At 46.7% G+C, this 17,357-nt stretch overlaps 1 protein-coding gene across 2 annotated transcripts in view; it reads right to left on the minus strand.

The window, feature by feature from the left end:
* Positions 1 to 17,357, minus strand: part of PLP1 (proteolipid protein 1) — a 62,331-nt gene that overhangs the window by 18,628 nt on the left and 26,346 nt on the right. For both annotated transcript variants that reach the window (XM_073558778.1, XM_073558779.1), the window contains exons 5-6: positions 5,104 to 5,177; positions 1,692 to 1,757 (exon numbers count right to left, since the gene is read on the minus strand). In XM_073558778.1, coding sequence (XP_073414879.1) covers positions 1,692 to 1,757; positions 5,104 to 5,177 — 140 coding nt within the window. The remainder of the gene's footprint in view (positions 1 to 1,691; positions 1,758 to 5,103; positions 5,178 to 17,357) is intronic.

The raw sequence follows: 17,357 nt of genomic DNA on the forward strand, positions 1-17,357 counted from the left end.
CCTCACTCTAATTTAAGGGCAAACAAATTTAAAGTATGAAAATAGCAAAATTTGCAACATTTTTGCCAAATTTCCGTTGTTTTCATAAATAAGAAGTTATATCGAAGAAATTTTACCATTAACATGAAGAACAATATGCCACATGAAAACAGTCTCCGAATCAGTGGAATATGTTGAAGTGTTCCAGAGCTATAACCTTATAAAGTGACAGTGGTCAGAATTGTAAAAATTGGCCTGGTCATTAAGTAGCAAATTGCCACTAACGGGTTAAGGCACTCGGCCAGGAAGTTGTGCCAAACATTTTGAAGAACTAACCACAAATCTGTGGTTGTAGATTGTGCAAATCCTTCTGTTTCTTCCTGTGATCCCAGACAGATGGGATGATGTGAGATGAGGAGATGAGGGCTCTGTGGGGGCCAGATCATCACCTCTAGGACTCCTCATTCTTCTTTATACTGAAGATAGTTCTCAATGACATTGGCTGGATATTGGGGGCTGTTGTCCCGCTGCAGAATAAATTTGGAGCCAATGAGACGCCTCACTTATGGTATTACATGGATATGTATCTGCTAGTATTTCTCAAGATCCTGATCAAATCCCCAATGGCATTTGCTGAGATAACTTGTAGGACCCACCACATTATTGTACTGCTCCCCTGCTCTCTGCTGTAGCCAGATATGTAACATTTTTACTCATCAGTCCAGAGCACCTGCTGACATTTTTCTACACCACAGTTCATAAGTTTTTATTCCTATTTGAGTTGCTTAGCTTTGTTTCATTGATGAAGATATGGGTTTTGGCTACAATTCTTCCATGAAGACCACTTCTGGCCAGACTTCTCCAAACAGTAGATGGGTAGAGCAGGGTCGACATTGGTTGCTGCAAGTTCTGAGCTGATGGCTCTGCTGAACATCTGATATTGAAAGGAAGTAATCATGGTGTGTCTATCATCTGCTGCACTTAGTTTCCTTGGCCGACCACTGAAGCTACAATACTCAACGTTGCCCAAAAATTGGTATCGTCAATGTTGATAAATCCAGGCAGATACTTATATGTCATGTAGTAACATCAGGGAAGTGCCTGATTGGCCCCAATATTATCCTGCAACAGACCAACAACCCCCAGCATTCAGCCACAATATTATCCTGCAACAGACCAACAACCCCCAGCATTCAGCCACAATATTATCCTGCAACAGACCAACAACCCCCAGCATTCAGCCACAATATTATCCTGCAACAGACCAACAACCCCCAGCATTCAGCCAATGTCAATAAGAAGAATATTCAGTGTAAAGAATGAGGAGTCCTGGAGGTGATGATCCGGCCTCTGCAGAGCCCTGATCACACGTCATCAGGTCCGTCTGGTGTGACATAAGGAGAAAATAGGATCCGCATAAGCCTCTTACACAGAAGATCTGGGGTCAGCCCTCCAGGGTGTTTGGGAAAATTTCTCTGTTGAGTTCCCTTAAAACCTGAGTACAAGAGTATCTAGAGAACTGAAGGCAATGGGTGGCCACCAAAGATTCATGGGATTTACATTCCTCTTTTGTTCAATCACTTTCCATTTTGTTAATTTATAGAAATAAATTATTAACCCCTCTGCTTTTTCAGCATTTTGACCTTGCAGTATTTTTCACACACCAGCCTAAAACTTATGCACAGGACTGTATTATTAGCACTTTAGCTTACCAGAGCCACAAGAGTTACACCTGCACCCACAAAGGCAGCAATGAAAAGGTGGAACGTCATCTGAAACTGAGAAATAAGATTGAGGTAAAGCAAGTGAAATATGATTAAATACGATCAAATATTTGACAGGAACCGCTTACATGTGCAGGAAAAGAAATGAAACATCAGTGCAGGGAAGGATTCTCAACAGTTACAAGATGGGAACGAGTGATAACAGTAGTTATAGATAACACCACAATGAACAGGGGGGAGACGAGGAGGAACAGGCAGGTGACACCAGGGCTTTCTATAGCCTTACCAATATGCAGGCTGACCATTACTCAGTGACAAGGACCGGTAATGCCACCCTATTCACGGACGCTAGCGCTATCCTCCCATCAGACTTATTTGTGGGGGAGGCTTAAGCTCTAGGACGCTGGGGCTACTTGCCTGGAAGACTCTTCTCCGGGGGAATAATGGGAGCGTTACCGCTTCTTGTTCGCTGCTTGTTTGCCTGTACTGAGCTGTGCTTACTTCATCAGAAGTAAGCATGATCGGACCCCACTGCAAGCACCAGCAGTGACCGGTGCCCTGGCAGTGAGCTGGGATCAGTACAACATAATTATCAGGGGAACGAGAAACTGAAGCAAACAAAAAGTACTTGTTGTTATGGGCACCTGCCAACACTACCTATCCACGAAGACAGGAGTAACCCTATAATCAATGGTATTATGAAGCAGGGATTTGGGGTCAGGGTTTTCTCTTAAAGTCAACCGGGGGCCAGGTTTTCTTTTGAATGAAGTTGGGATCATGCATGCGCCCTTCTTTCAGTGTCTATGGAACTGATAAAACCAGCTGAGCTCTGTACTCAGCCGCTTCCGGACAGCGCCATAGACATGATGAGGTAGGATGGCACACCCACGACCGCTGAGCCATGTGACACTCTTCACTGTTATCATGCCGTGAGAATGGACAAGAAGGAGGGCTCAGAGATCCCAATCTAAAGATCGGTGCAGGGCCCAGCGAGTAGACACTAAAGGACATCAGTCAGCAGTTTTCTGCAATCTAATCTGACAGCAACACCAGGTAGTTGCAGAAACCCTGATTCCAGTGATGCGTTACTTATTTTCCTCAGTGCAGTAGTTGTGATAGTCAGTTTTCTCTGCTGCAGATCTAGCAGAGCTGAGATGTTGAGCTGCGTATAACTCCACCCACATTACTGATTGGCTGCTTTCTGTGTGTAACCCTGCCCACACCACTGATTAGCAGCTTACTGTGTAGAACTCTGCCCACACCACTGATTGGCAGCTTTTTTTATATAACTCCGACCACACCACCGATTGGCAGCTTTCTTTGTTGAACTCCGCCCACAACACTGATTGGAAGTTTTCTGTGTATAGCCCTGCCCACACCACCGAGTGGCAATTTTCTGTGTACAACGCCACCCACACCACAGATTGGCAGCTTCTTGTGTACATTGTATATTGACAGAGAGCTGTTAATCAGTTCTGGGCATGTGGCTGGACCAAGAGACACGTGGCCAGTTGTTCTGTAGTGATAATCTCCGGATGATAAATCACTGATCACATTGAAACAAAACAGCCCACTAAGTGACACATCGCTGGAATCAGGGTCTCTTCCCCAACAGCATAGTGCTCTCAAAAGTGTTTTGTGTACCAATTCTTATACTGGAGTTTTTCCATGAATAGTTGTGGTTGGGGGATATTGGGATCTGAGTACAACCCCTGGCAAAAATTATGGAATCACCGGCCTTGGAGGATGTTCATTCAGTTGTTTAATTTTGTAGAAAAAGCAGATCACAGACATTGTACAAAACTAAAGTAGTTTCAAATGGCAACTTTCTGACTGTAAGAAACACTAAAAGAAATCAAGAACAAAAAATGTGGTAGTCAGTAATGGTTACTTTTTTAAACCAAGCATAGGGGAAAAATTATGGAATCACCCAATTCTGAGGAAAAAATTATGGAATCACCCAGAAAATTTTCATTCCCAAAACTAACACCTGCATCAAATTAGATCTGCTCGTTATTCTTCATCTAAAAAGGAGTGAGCACACCTTGGAGCGCTGTTTCACCAAGTGGACTGACGTGAATCATGGCTCCAACACGAGAGATGTCAATTGAAACAAAGGAGAGGATTATCAAACTCTTAAAAGAGGGTAAATCATCACGCAATGTTGCAAAAGATGTTTGTTGTTCACAGTCAGCTGAGTCTAAAATCTGGACCAAATACAAACAACATTGGTAGACCAAGGAAGACATCAAAGCATCAAGACCAGAAACTTAAAGCAATATGTCTGCAAAACAGGAAACGTACAACAAAACAAATGAGGAATGAATGGGTGGAAACTGGAGTCAACGTCTGTGACCGAACTTTAATAACCCGCCTAAAGGAAATGTGATTTACATACAGAAAAGCAAAAAGGAAAGTCATCATTAACACCTAAACAGAAAAAAACAAGGTTACAATGGTTTAAGGAAAAGCAATTGTGGACTGTGAATGACTGGATGAAAGTCATATTCAGTGATGAATCGCGAATCTGCATTGGGCAAGGTGATGATGCCGGAACTTTTGTTTGGTGCTGTTCCAATGAGATTTATAAAGATGACTGCCTGAAGAGAGCAAGCAAATTTACACAGTCATTGATGATATGAGGCTGCATGTCAGGTAAAGGCACTGGGGAGATGGCTGTCATTACATCTTCAATAAATGCACAAGTTTATGTTGATATTTTGAACACTTTTCTTATCCCATCAATTGAAAGGATGTTTGTGGATGATGAAATCATTTTTCAAGAAGATAATGCATCCTGCCATAGAGCAAAAACTGTGAAAACAGACACATAAGGTCAATGTCATGGCCTGCAAATAGTCCGGATCTCAATCCAATTGAAAATCTGTGGTAGAAGTTGCAGAAAATGGTCCATGACAATGTCCAACCTGTAAAGCTGATCTGGCAACAGCAATCAGAGAAAATTGGAGCCAGATTGATGAAGAGTACTGTTTGACACTCATTAGGTCCATGCCTCAGACTGCAAGCTGTTATAAAATCCAGAGGTGGTGCAGCAAAATACTAGTGATGTGTTGGAGTGTTTTTTTGCTTATTTGTTTTTCATGATTCCATAATTTTTCCTCAGAATTGAGTGATTCCATAATTTTTCCCCTATGCTTGGTTTAAAAAGTAACCATTACTGACTAACACATTGTTTGTTATTGATTTCTTTTAGTGTTTCTTAAAGCCAGAAAGTTGCCATTTGAATTGACTTTAGTTTTGTGCCATGTCTGTGATCTGCTTTTTTTCTACTAAATTAAACAACTGAATGAACATCCTCCAAGGCCGGCGATTCCATAATTTTCGCCAGGGGTTGTATTAGGAACATTAAAACATATTTTACAAAGCCTAAGACACTAACCTCAGAAGTTTTGCAGATTGCAAGTAAACTAGTTCCACACACTTTACCCGGGAATGAGTTCCATGGTAGGACTCCTGATGAGGTGGGGAAAAAAAAACATTGATTTATGGAATTAATAAAGATAAAATAGCAAATGTGTAATTACCTGTCACACAGGATCTGATTATATTTGTGCAAAACCACATCTTATAAAAAATATAAAAGTCTTAAAGGGAATGTGTCAGAATATATCTGCTTCATGAGGGCAGTATGAAGTAACGACATTTATGGTTGCCTGCAGCATTTCTGTGTGACAATGGTGGGATTTCTGGTAAACTTTCAGTTCATTAGCAGCTGTTTCACACACTGTGGATCTGCCCACTCAGCTGCTGATTGACAGCTCACTGTGTTCCGCTAAAGGGAGGAAACTGACACACTGCCACTAATAATCACATCACTGACACTAATAATCACCCTATAGTCATACATCACTGACACACCACCACTAATAATCACTCCATAGTCATACGTCACTGAGACACAGACACTGCCACTAATAATCTGTCATGATCCAGGATGGGATTTCGCTTTGACCCGTCCTGGTTAGACTAGGGGTTAATTGTGCTGCCTCTCTCTGGCAGAAGGAGGCTATTTAGTGCTCACTGGACCTGGGTCCGGTGTCAGTTATACTCCTGCCCTCGGCTGAGTTAAGTGACCTCTTGTATACGTGTGCCTTGTGCCTGATATCTTGCTTGCTTGTTCGGTTGTGATCTGGTTCTGTCCCTGTTACGAGTTCTGCCTGACCCTCTTGTACTGCGCTACCTCTCGTGTATGACTCTCTGCTTGTGACCCGACTTCTCTCTGCTCATCCCCTTGGTACCACGTCGCCCTCTTGTGTATGACCTTTGGCTCTGTCTGACTACCCGTCTGTTTGTCCCTCCTGTACCTCGTTTGCCCGTACTGCTGTGACCTCTGTTTTTGCCTGACTCTGAGTTGTTGTATGGTGTCCTGTCCTATCTGAATACAGGACGCTAAGCCCCGCCCCCTTGCAGTCACATGACCATAGGTCCCGTGCACATTATTCAGTTTCAGTGTCCGCAGGTCCTATGCCTCCTTACCTTCCAGCGCTGACTGGACCCTGACACTATTAGCCTGAAGCACGCATGGTCACCTCTGCTGCCCTGCTCCACAGGTATCTTTTAGCACTGCTTCTGTACTCAGGACACGCGCACTGGCTCTATGAGCAAGTGCAGTGCGGTGTCTATGACATTATAACTGACCCATACCATTTTTTTTTTTTTTTTCTCTCTGCTCCCATTCACCTGTTTGTGATGGATCCTATCCACACTCTTTCTGAACAGGTTAAGCATCTGACGCAGATGCCTCAGAAACTCCTTGGACAACAACGAGTCCTGGCTCAGTCTCAGCAGCTGATTGCTGACACTGTGCAGGGGGTTTTATCATCGGGGGCTCGGGATGTTACATTAGTTTCCCCTGAGTCTCCAGTGAAGTTACCAGATACCTTTTCTGGAGATAAAAATGACTTCAGAGTTTTCAAGGAAGGCTGTAAGCTTTTTTTTTCCTTAAGACCACACTCTTCTGGGGATGAAAGTCAGAGAGTGGGGGTCATTATGTCTCTGTTAAGGGGAGCCCCCCAAGCTTGGGCTTTCTCCCTTCCTACCACGGCCCCTGAGCGTTTGACTGTGGATGCATTTTTTGAGGCCCTGGGGCATATTTATGATGAGCCTGATCGGGTGCGTATGGCTGAGGACAGGCTGATGAATGTTTGCCAGGGGAAACACTCAGCCGAGTGGTTTTGCTCAGAGTTCAGACGCTGGGCTGCTGAGGTCTGCTGGAACGACGCTGCTCTCCGGGGGTTGTTCCGTAGAGGCCTGTCTGAGCATCTGAAAGACGCCTTGGCTCTCCACCCCCCACCTGATGCCCTGGAGGAAGCTATGACACAGGCCGTCCGAATGGATCGCAGGCTACGGGCAAGGGGAGTGATACAAACCGAGACAACATTATTCTCCCAAGGAAGGGGGGCCAGTTCTTCACTGAAAATCACGGCGATGGGAACCATCAACCATAAGGAGGAAGAAAGGAGGCAACGGCACGTGAGAAAATGCGGTGTTCACAGTGGCGAGTCTGGACATGGGAAAAAGGATTGCCCCTCCCGGCCACTAACCAACAAGCGACTGAGCCCGGGTGATTGTCATGGAGGTCACCCAGGCTCTCAGGTACCCTTTTCTGCATTTTCTAAAATGTCATTCCAAGTGGAACTTTGTTGTGGGGGTGTCTCCACATCCACAACTGCCTTCGTGGATTGCGGTTCATCATTGAACTTTATTGACTCTGACTTGGTGGCCAGGTGTAAGTTAGGGACAGTTAGGTTGGAGACTCCGATTCACCTTGTTGCTATTGACAAAACACCACTGGTAAAGAATGACATTATGTTTTGTACTGAAGAGTTTCTCCTTAAAGTGAGTTCCTTACACCAGGAACGTATTTCATGTTTTGTAATGGACAACCTGCCTGCGGGACTGGTGTTGGGGTTCCCCTGGTTACAGCTGCATAATCCTGTGATTAATTGGGAATCTCGGGACATTGTTAAATGGGGTCCCTATTGCTCTGAGAAATGTCTTGTTTCTGTGTCTGTGTCGTCCGTGGGTCTAGAAGGCATTCCGGAGTGCCTGATAGATTACACTGACGTTTTCTCCGAAAAAGAGGCTGAGGTTTTACCACCACACCGCCCATTTGATTGTGCCATTGACCTGGTTCCAGGTGCTAAATTGCCCAAAGCCCGCCTGTATAACCTCTCGGGTCCGGAACGGGCTGCGATGAAGGAATATATTTCTGAGAGCCTCCGTAAGGGACATATTCGTCCTTCTGTTTCTCCTGTGGCGGCGGGGTTCTTTTTTGTAAAAAAAAAAGACGGTGGTTTGCACCCATGCCTCGATTTTCGTGAGTTAAATAAAATAACTGTGAGGAATACTTATCCCCTTCCACTTATTCCTGATTTATACAATCAGTTGTCTGGAGCTAAGTGGTTTTCGAAATTAGACCTACGGGGAGCGTATAACCTTATCCGAGTCCGGGATGGAGATGAATGGAAGACCGCCTTTCTCACTACTGAAGGGTTGTTTGAAAATTTGGTCATGCCCTTCGGCCTGACCAACGCTCCAGCGGTCTTCCAAAATTTCATAAATCATGTGTTCTCCGATTTGATTGGACGTTTTATGGTGGTGTATTTGGATGACATTTTAATCTACTCGCCTGATAAACAGACTCACATTGGTCATGTTCGGGCAGTTCTCCAAAGGCTCAGGGAGAACTGTCTGTTTGCTAAACTTTATTTTTTGTTCAGGAACTGTCCTTTCTGGGGTTCATCGTGTCTGCTGAAGGGTATCGCATGGATCCTAATAAGGTGCAGGCCATTCTCGAGTGGGTTCAACCGTGTGATTTGAAGGGTCTGCAACGTTTCCTTGGGTTCGCTAATTATTATCGGAAATTTATAAGGGGTTCTCACAGGTGGTTAAACCCCTCACAGACATGACTCAAAAGGGGGCCGATATCAAGAATTGGTCTACCGCAGCGGTAGCGGCATTTCAGTTTTTGAAAAAATGTTTCATGTCGGCCCCGGTTCTTATCCAACCGGACCCCTCTGAACCATTTATTGTTGAGGTAGACGCCTCAGAGGTGGGGGTGGGGGCAGCATTGTCCCAGGGACCCGCCACTTTGACCAATTTAAGACCTTGCGCCTTTTTCTCAAAGAAGTTCTCTCCGGCAGAGAGAAACTATGATGTGGGGAATCGGGAACTTCTGGCTGTAAAATTGGCTTTTGCAGAATGGAGGCATTTTTTGGAGGGGGCTGTCCATCCTATAACGGTAATCACGGACCACAAAAACCTAGCTTACATTGAGTCTGCTAAAAGGTTGACTCCCAGACAGGCTAGATGGTCACTTTTTTTTTCTCGATTTAACTTCTCGATCACTTTCCGACCAGGATCCAAGAATATCAGAGCGGATGCGTTGTCATGCAGTCTAGATCCGGTGTCCCCCCCGGAACCTCCATCCTCCATTCTTCAGCCTGGGGTGGTGGTGGCAGAGGTTTCTAATGTGTTGGAACGAGAGATTCGAGAAGCCCAGGCTCTTGCACCTCCAGCTAAGCCGGTGGATAAACTTTATGTGCCAGCTCAGTTTCGTCTCAAGGTCCTCCAGGAGTTCCATGACTCAGTTCTGGGTGGACATCCAGGGATCTCAGCGACCCGGAAGGCCATTGCTAGAATGTTCTGGTGGTCTTCTTTAGCCTCTGATGTTGGGGAGTATGTGTCTGCGTGTGAGGTTTGTGCCCGTGCGAAAACTCCCCATAACCGGCCGGCCGGGGAATTGGTACCACTGCCAATTCCTGAGAGACCATGGACTCATGTGTCCATGGATTTCATCACCAACCTTCCCGCTTCCAAGGGTAATACCGTGGTCTGGGTCGTAGTGGACAGGTTTAGTAAGCAGGCACATTTTGTACCTTTGGCAGCTCTACCTAATGCGGAAACAATGTCCAGATTGTTTGTGGAGCATGTGGTGCGGTTGCATGGCGTACCCCTGAATGTGGTGTCTGATAGGGGAGTGCAATTTGTGTCCAGATTTTGGAGAGCTTTTTGTAGGAGGTTGGGTATTAGTCTGTCCTTTTCATCCGCCTACCATCCAGAGACTAATGGGCAGACTGAGCGGACCAATCAGTCTCTGGAGCAAATTCTGCGTTGTTTGACCTCAGCCCGACAGGATGATTGGTGTTCTGTGTTACCATTGGCTGAGTTTGCTTTTAACAACCGCACTAACCAGTCTACGGGTACATCTCCTTTTTTTAGCAATTATGGGTTTCATCCTCATTTTGGAGAATTTTCCCGCTTGAATTCTGGGTGTCCTGGGGCGGACGAGTCGATCCAGCGGTTGGGGGAGGTATGGCGGGAGGTCCAGAATAACATTACGAAGGCCCAGGACAAATTTAAATTTTTTGCGGACAAAAAACGATCCGTGGGTCCAGTGTTTCAGGTCGGAGATAAGGTATGGTTATCCACCAAAAATATAAGGCTCAAGGTCCCCTCTGCGAAGCTTGGACCCAAGTTTATAGGTCCCTATGTAATTACCGAAGCAGTTAACCCGGTGGCTTTTCGGTTGAGTCTTCCGCCATCTCTAAGGATCCCTAATGTTTTCCACAAGGCCCTTTTGAAACCTGTGAGGTCCAGTGGGGAGGGATCATCATCTTCCCCGACACCGGTCCTGGTAGATGGGCAGGCTGAGTACGAGGTGGAACGAATTGTCGACTCCAGGTTGGTCCGTCGCGCCCTTCAGTATTTGATACATTGGAAGGGCTACGGTCCTGAGGAACGCTCGTGGGTTCCTGCTCGATCAGTTCATGCGGATCGGTTGATCCGAGCCTTTCACGCCAAGTACCCTGAGAGACCTGGGGGTCCGGTGGCCCCCCATTGAGAGGAGGGTACTGTCATGATCCAGGACGGGATTTCGCTTTGACCCGTCCTGGTTAGACTATGGGTTAATTGTGCTGCCTCTCTCTGGCAGCAGGAGGCTATTTAGTGTTCACTGGACCTGGGTCCGGTGTCAGTTATACTCCTGCCCTCGGCTGAGTTAAGTGACCTCTTGTATACGTGTGCCTTGTGCCTGATATCTTGCTTGTTTGTTCGGTTGTGATCTGGTTCTGTCCCTGTTACGAGTTCTGCCTGACCCTCTTGTACTGCGCTACCTCTCGTGTATGACTCTCTGCTTGTGACCCGACTTCTCTCTGCTCGTCCCCTTGGTACCACGTCGCCCTCTTGTGTATGACCTTTGGCTCTGTCTGACTACCCGTCTGTTCGTCTCTCCTGTACCTCGTTTGCCCGTACTGTGTGTGACCTCTGTTTTGCCTGACTCTGAGTTGTTGTATGGTGTCCTGTCCTATCTGAATACAGGACGCTAAGCCCCGCCCCCTTGCAGTCACATGACCATAGGTCCCGTGCACATTATTCAGTTTTAGTGTCCGCAGGTCCTTTGCCTCTTTACCTTCCAGCGCTGACTGGACCCTGACACTATTATCCTGAAGCACGCATGGTCACCTCTGCTGCACACTCCACAGGTATCTTTTAGCACTGCTTCTGTTCTCAGGACACGCGCACTGGCTCTATGAGCAAGTGCAGTGCGGTGTCTCTGACATAATCACTCCATAATCATACATCACTGATACACCGCCACTAATATTCACTTCATAGTCATACATCACTGACACAATGCCACTAATAATTACTCCATAGTCATACTTCACTGACACAATGCCACTAATAATGACTCCATAGTCATATATCACTGACACACCACCAATAATAATCATTCCATAGTCATACATCACTGACACACCACCACTAATAATCACTCCATAGTCATACATCACTAATACACCACCACTAATGAACAATCCATAGTCATACTTCACTGACACACCACCACAAATAAACAATCCATAGTCATACTTCACTGACACATTGCCACTAATAATCACTGCATCGTCATACATCACTGACACACCACCACTAATAATCACTCCACAGTCATACATCACTGATACACCACCACTAGTAATCACTCCATAGTCATACATCACTGTTATGAACGAGTCACCATAGGAGGCAAAAACAGAAATGCTAGCTAAGTCCAGAAAACCAGAGAAGTTGGCAGCTATCGGATTGCAGACCCCTGAACCTATCAACAACAACTAGCAGTAGCCGTGGGGGGTTCCTACGGTGCCCTAGACCCCTCGATCACAGCCGGAGAACTACATAGCCTAAAGACAGAAAGGGAAATCTAAACTGCCCCAGAGCAGACCCCAAAGTAATAGGCAGCCCCCAACATATAATGACGGTGAAGCAAGAAGAAAAAACACTAACACAGATAGAAAGATAGACTGAGCAAATGATGGGGCCCAAGCTAACTAGATAGGACAGGATAGAAAAGCTGCTGCCTGCAATCCACCAAAAACCCTATCAAAACAAGAGCCAACAGACTGACAAGGAAAAAGGCCCTGAAGACGCTAGGCTTCAAAAAGACTATGTCAGTACTCAGGTATTTTCTGAAGACAGAGCAAAAAGACACAAAGGAATTCAGCTCACCCCAGCAGGGAATGGCAGAATCCAGAAAAGCAAGGCAAAATAAAACCAAAACACAAATGCAAAAAGAAAGGCAGAAAACTTAGCTTTTGAGGAGCAGGAATCAGACTGGTCTCCTAGAATCCCTCAGAGAAATCACCAGCGAGGCAGAAGGGCGTCGGCTGCCTTATATCCAGTAATCAATTCCCGTCACCCAGTCATCCTCTACCAGCTCAAGTGTTTGGTAATCAGCCTCACTACCTTCCTTCACCAGAAGAGGGAGTTCATCAGACCTCAATGGTGAAGGGGAAAATGAACTCATAACACATCACTAATACACCACCACTAATAAACAATCCATAGTCATACTTCACTGACACACCACCACTAATAATCACTTCATAGTCATACATCACTAATACACCACCTCTAAACAATCCATAGTCATACTTCACTGACACATTGCCACTAATAATCACTGCATCGTCATACATCACTGACATACTGCCACTAATAATTAATCCATAGTCATACATCACTGACACATTGCCACTAATAATGACTCCATAGTCATACATCACTGACACACCGCTAATTATAATCACTCCATAGTCATATATCACTGATACACCACCACTAATAATCACTGCATAGTCATAAATCACTAACAAACTGCCACTAATAATCACACCATAGTCATACATCACTGACACACTGCCACTAATAATCACTGCATAGTCATACATCACTGACACATTGCCACTAATAATGACTCCATAGTCATACATCACTAACACACCACCACTAATAATCCAGTCATACATCACTGACACATCGCCACTAATAAACAATCCATAGTCATACTTCACTGACACACCACCACTAATAATCAATCCATAGTCATACATCACTGACACACTGCTACCAATAATCACTTCATAGTCATACATCACTAACACACCACCACTAATAATCCAGTCATACATCACTGACACATCGCCACTAATAAACAATCCATAGTCATACTTCACTGACACACCACCACTAATAAACAATCCATAGTCATACTTCACTGACACACCACCACTAATAAACAATCCATAGTCATACTTCACTGACACACCACCACTAATAATCACTCCATAGTCATACATCACTGACACACTACCACTAGTAATCACTCCATCGTCATTCATCACTGACACACTGCCACTAATAATCACTCCATAGTCATACATAAGTGACAGACCGCCACTAATAATCACTCTGGCACCCTGGCTGGATGGTGCGAGCGAGGGGGTTGTGGACCCACTGTGCCACAAAACAGACTACCCTGGAAGGGGCGTAACTAATGCAGCTACCTCGGTCTTCACTGGAGCCTCTGATGGTGAGGTCAGGCTTGTGCAGCAGGTAGCTGCCAGGTGCCACTCCAGGGTGGTGTCTGGTTGTGGTTTGGATCTGTTCACACTGGAGAAGAACCGCAAGGCTGCAGAGAGGAGATGCAGTTAGCAGCAAGAGGTTCTGCAGAAGCAGAACAAAGCAGAACCGCAGGAGTGTGGAGCACAGGCAGAGCTGCAAGAATGCGCAGCACAGGTAGAGCCACGAGATAATGGAGCAGGCAGAGGTGCAAGAGTGTGGAGCACAGGCAGAGCAGCAAGTGTGCGGAGCATAGGCAGGGCGACAAGAGAGTGGAGCAAAGGCAGGGCTGCAAGAGTGCGGAGCACAGGCAGGGCTGCAAGAGTGCGGAGCACAGGCAAGGCCGCAAGAGTGCAGAGCACAGGCAAGGCCGCAAGAGTGCGGAGCACAAGCAGAGCTGCAAGAGTGCTGAGCACAAGCAGAGCCGCAAGAGTGCGGAGCACAAGCAGAGCCGCAAGAGTGCAGAGCACAAGCAGAGCCGCAAGAGTGCGGAGCACAAGCAGTGCCGCAAGAGTGCGGAGCACAAGCAGAGCTGCAAGAGTGCGGAGCACAAGCAGAGCTGCAAGAGTGCGGAGCACAAGCAGTGCCGCAAGAGTGCGGAGCACAAGCAGTGCCGCAAGAGTGCAGAGCACAGGCAGACGGAGAGGACACAAGGAAAGACACAACAGGGAAAGGAGCCACAGACAAGGAGACTGAGAGACAGAGGTAGGACTGAGTTCAGACAAGGTAACAGTGTAGGGAAGGTGACCTGATGGACGGACGGACTTGTCAGAATAGAGAAAGGAAGGTTTGCGCAGTTTAGACAGGTGTCAGTTGTTACAGTGGGGAAACAGCTAGGAAAGTGTAGTGGACGTGCAGTACCTTGGGTTGACCATTAGAGGGCAGGGAGGAGTGTGAGCATAGGACTTGACATCAGCTTAGGGCTTAAGAAACCGTTGGTCATGGGGGGCGGAGTCAGAGGGAATCGGGAAAGTTATAAATTTGACAGGAGGGTTCCAGAAAGTTCCAGTCCCCAGGGGGAGTTCAAGTGACAGGAAGACTGCGACAGTTTGTGCACTGTGAGGAAAACCAAACCAGGGGGACTGAGGAGAGAGGAAGTCAGGGGGGTGGTCCTGACACAAGGTACCGCAATATAGATGAGGCACAGAGGTGAAGCGTACCGTATTAAGGAAGACGACTGACCAGTCAAATTACTGTTTGCTTACGGGCCTAAGGCGGCCACAGTAACGGACCTGTCAGGAGCATCAATAAGTGAAGAAGGGACGGTGCATATATGTACGTCCCTGGTGTGAAAGGACGGTGTGCATAACGGGCCCTAGAAACGGAGGGCCGTGAAGTGATGTGAAGTGCGGTGTACTTCTGAGGCCGTTAGGCGGACGGCGAGTGAATACACTTGGACCTGTTGTACCCGATACTTGCTTCCATCGTGTCTCTGTTATGTCTCTGCGCGGTAAGAGAGGGACCACCCCCAAGTCCGGCCCACTAACCCTACAACGGTACGAGACAAGGTACAGGAACAAAGACACAGATCAGGATATTCTGCCTCCTGGAGGGCAGCCAGGACAAGTACAAGGCAAGCCTAGGAACAAAGACTCAGAGACCAGGATATTCTGCCTCCTGGAGGGCAGCAAGACAGGTACAGATACTAGGAATCAAGCCTCCAGAGAAGGCGTAACACAGGACAGGACCTGGCAACTCAGCAGCTAGACACTAAATGTGGAGCTGCCCTAAATACTAGAGGCCTCTTGGTGATTGGCTGGGAGCAAGAGGCACATGGCATGGAGCCGGCAGCAGACAGAACTCATTGTTAGGAACGGCTGAACGCACTAAATAAAAATAATAATAAAGTGCCGCTCGGGGTCCACCGTGCAGTAGGTGATATAACCGCTGCTAAGTGGTGGCAGGAGCAATATTGCGGAAATGCGCACAGGGTTAAACTTCACCCAGGTGCGCAGAGCAATCTCAGTTAATTCACAGAGATGCCAAAAGGTACAAACACAAAAGATTGAGCCTGTTGAGGTCACAGTACTCAGTATAAATACACACACGGTATCAGGTCACAGGAGTAGCCCAAGATGGCGGCACTACGTCCGTCTAGACCTACCGTGTGCGGAGCATCGCAACTGCGGTCGCAACAGCGCTGCTACTGCAGCGCGGCGTGGACACTGCCGCTAAACGACAAGGCTAAGGCGCAAGCGCAATGTAGGACGCTAGCAGCTGTGGATGTTGCAGCAGAGGAGCGCTGGCGCTGATTCTAACTCAGTCCCTAACCACATACGTAACATCAGAGGGAAGGGGTTTTATAATGAGTCATTCACCAGAATCATACATCCGTCCTCATACACACAGCAGTAAGTAAGTCTATACTAGCGCATTGCGGAACAGCCATGCACGCCTTTTATAGCAGGCGGGACCTTCCGCAAGCTTCCATATCTCTGAGATGGACCAATGAGATCTGGAGCAGGACCTGAGCACATGACTCCCGATCTTCAATGGTAGATCGTCGCATGAGCATGCTCAGTAGGAGGACAGAAGGACATAGCCTCAGGAGAGATTTGCTGCAAGGCAATCTCCTCTGCAGTAGATAAACAGCAGGAGACTGCAGAATGTGAGGGTCTGGATCCCTGCGGAGTAAACACAGAAATCCGACGCCTAACAACTCATAATATGGCCTGGAGCAGTCAGTAAGTTGGTGTGTGGGGGATGGGAGGCCATGCAGTGATGCCGGGAGGGTTGTTACACACTCCATGGTCATACATCACTGACACACCGCTGAAATACTGGGCTGTCTGAAAACTAGTGGTATATCTGTTTCAAGATGCACAATAAGGAGGCACTTGAAGAAAAATGGGCTGCATGGTCGAGTCGCCAGAAGAAAGCCATAACTGAGCAAATGCCACAAAGTATCTTGCCTTTAATACGCAAAACAGCACAAAGACAAACCTCAAAACTTCTGGAACAAGGTAATTTGGAGTGATGAGACCAAAATTGAACTTTTTGGCCACAACCATAAATGTCACATTTGGCGAGAGAGGTCAACAAGGCCTATGAAGAAAGGAACACCATTCCTACTGTAAAGCACGGAGGTGGATCGCTGATGTTTTGGGGATGTGTGAGCTACAAAGGCACAGGAAACTTGGTCAAAGTTGAAGGAAAGATGAATCCAGCACGTTATCAGCAAATACTGGAGGCAAATTTGCAATCATTGGTAGAGATGGGCGAACCCGAACAGTAAAGTTCAGCATCCGTATTGAACACCTACTGTTCGGGCACAGAAACTGAACAAGTCCGTGTTATTGTCCGGGTTCTGCTGCCTGAACACCGGGTGTTTGTCACGCTGTGATGTGCATGGCAGCACGGCAAACACCACTTCTGATGGGCGGGGAAATCTTCCCCGCCGGTCAGAGTGCCGTGGTTCCCACGCTGTCAAAAGAAAGATTGAGCACTCAGCTGTGAGCCAGTTGATGGGACTACTGCTCCCATCATCCGACACATGCATCCACTAATAACATTGAGAGCAGGAGCAGTGGATGGAAGCATTCATCAGCCGCTGCTGCGCTGTAAAGAAATAATTTTAAAAAAACCTGTGTTGGTTCCCCTCTATTGTTGCTAGCCAGCCAGGCTAAACTCACAGCTGCGGGCTGCAACCCTAAGCTCCTAAGCTGTCAGCTTCATCAAGGCTGGTTATCAATAATAGAGTGGTCCCCATGCGGTTTTTTTTAATTAGTT

This window comes from Dendrobates tinctorius, unplaced genomic scaffold (genome assembly GCF_039654945.1).
Source record: "Dendrobates tinctorius isolate UK_male_01 unplaced genomic scaffold, ASM3965494v1 ptg000258l, whole genome shotgun sequence".
Classification (NCBI taxonomy): Eukaryota; Metazoa; Chordata; class Amphibia; order Anura; family Dendrobatidae; genus Dendrobates; species Dendrobates tinctorius.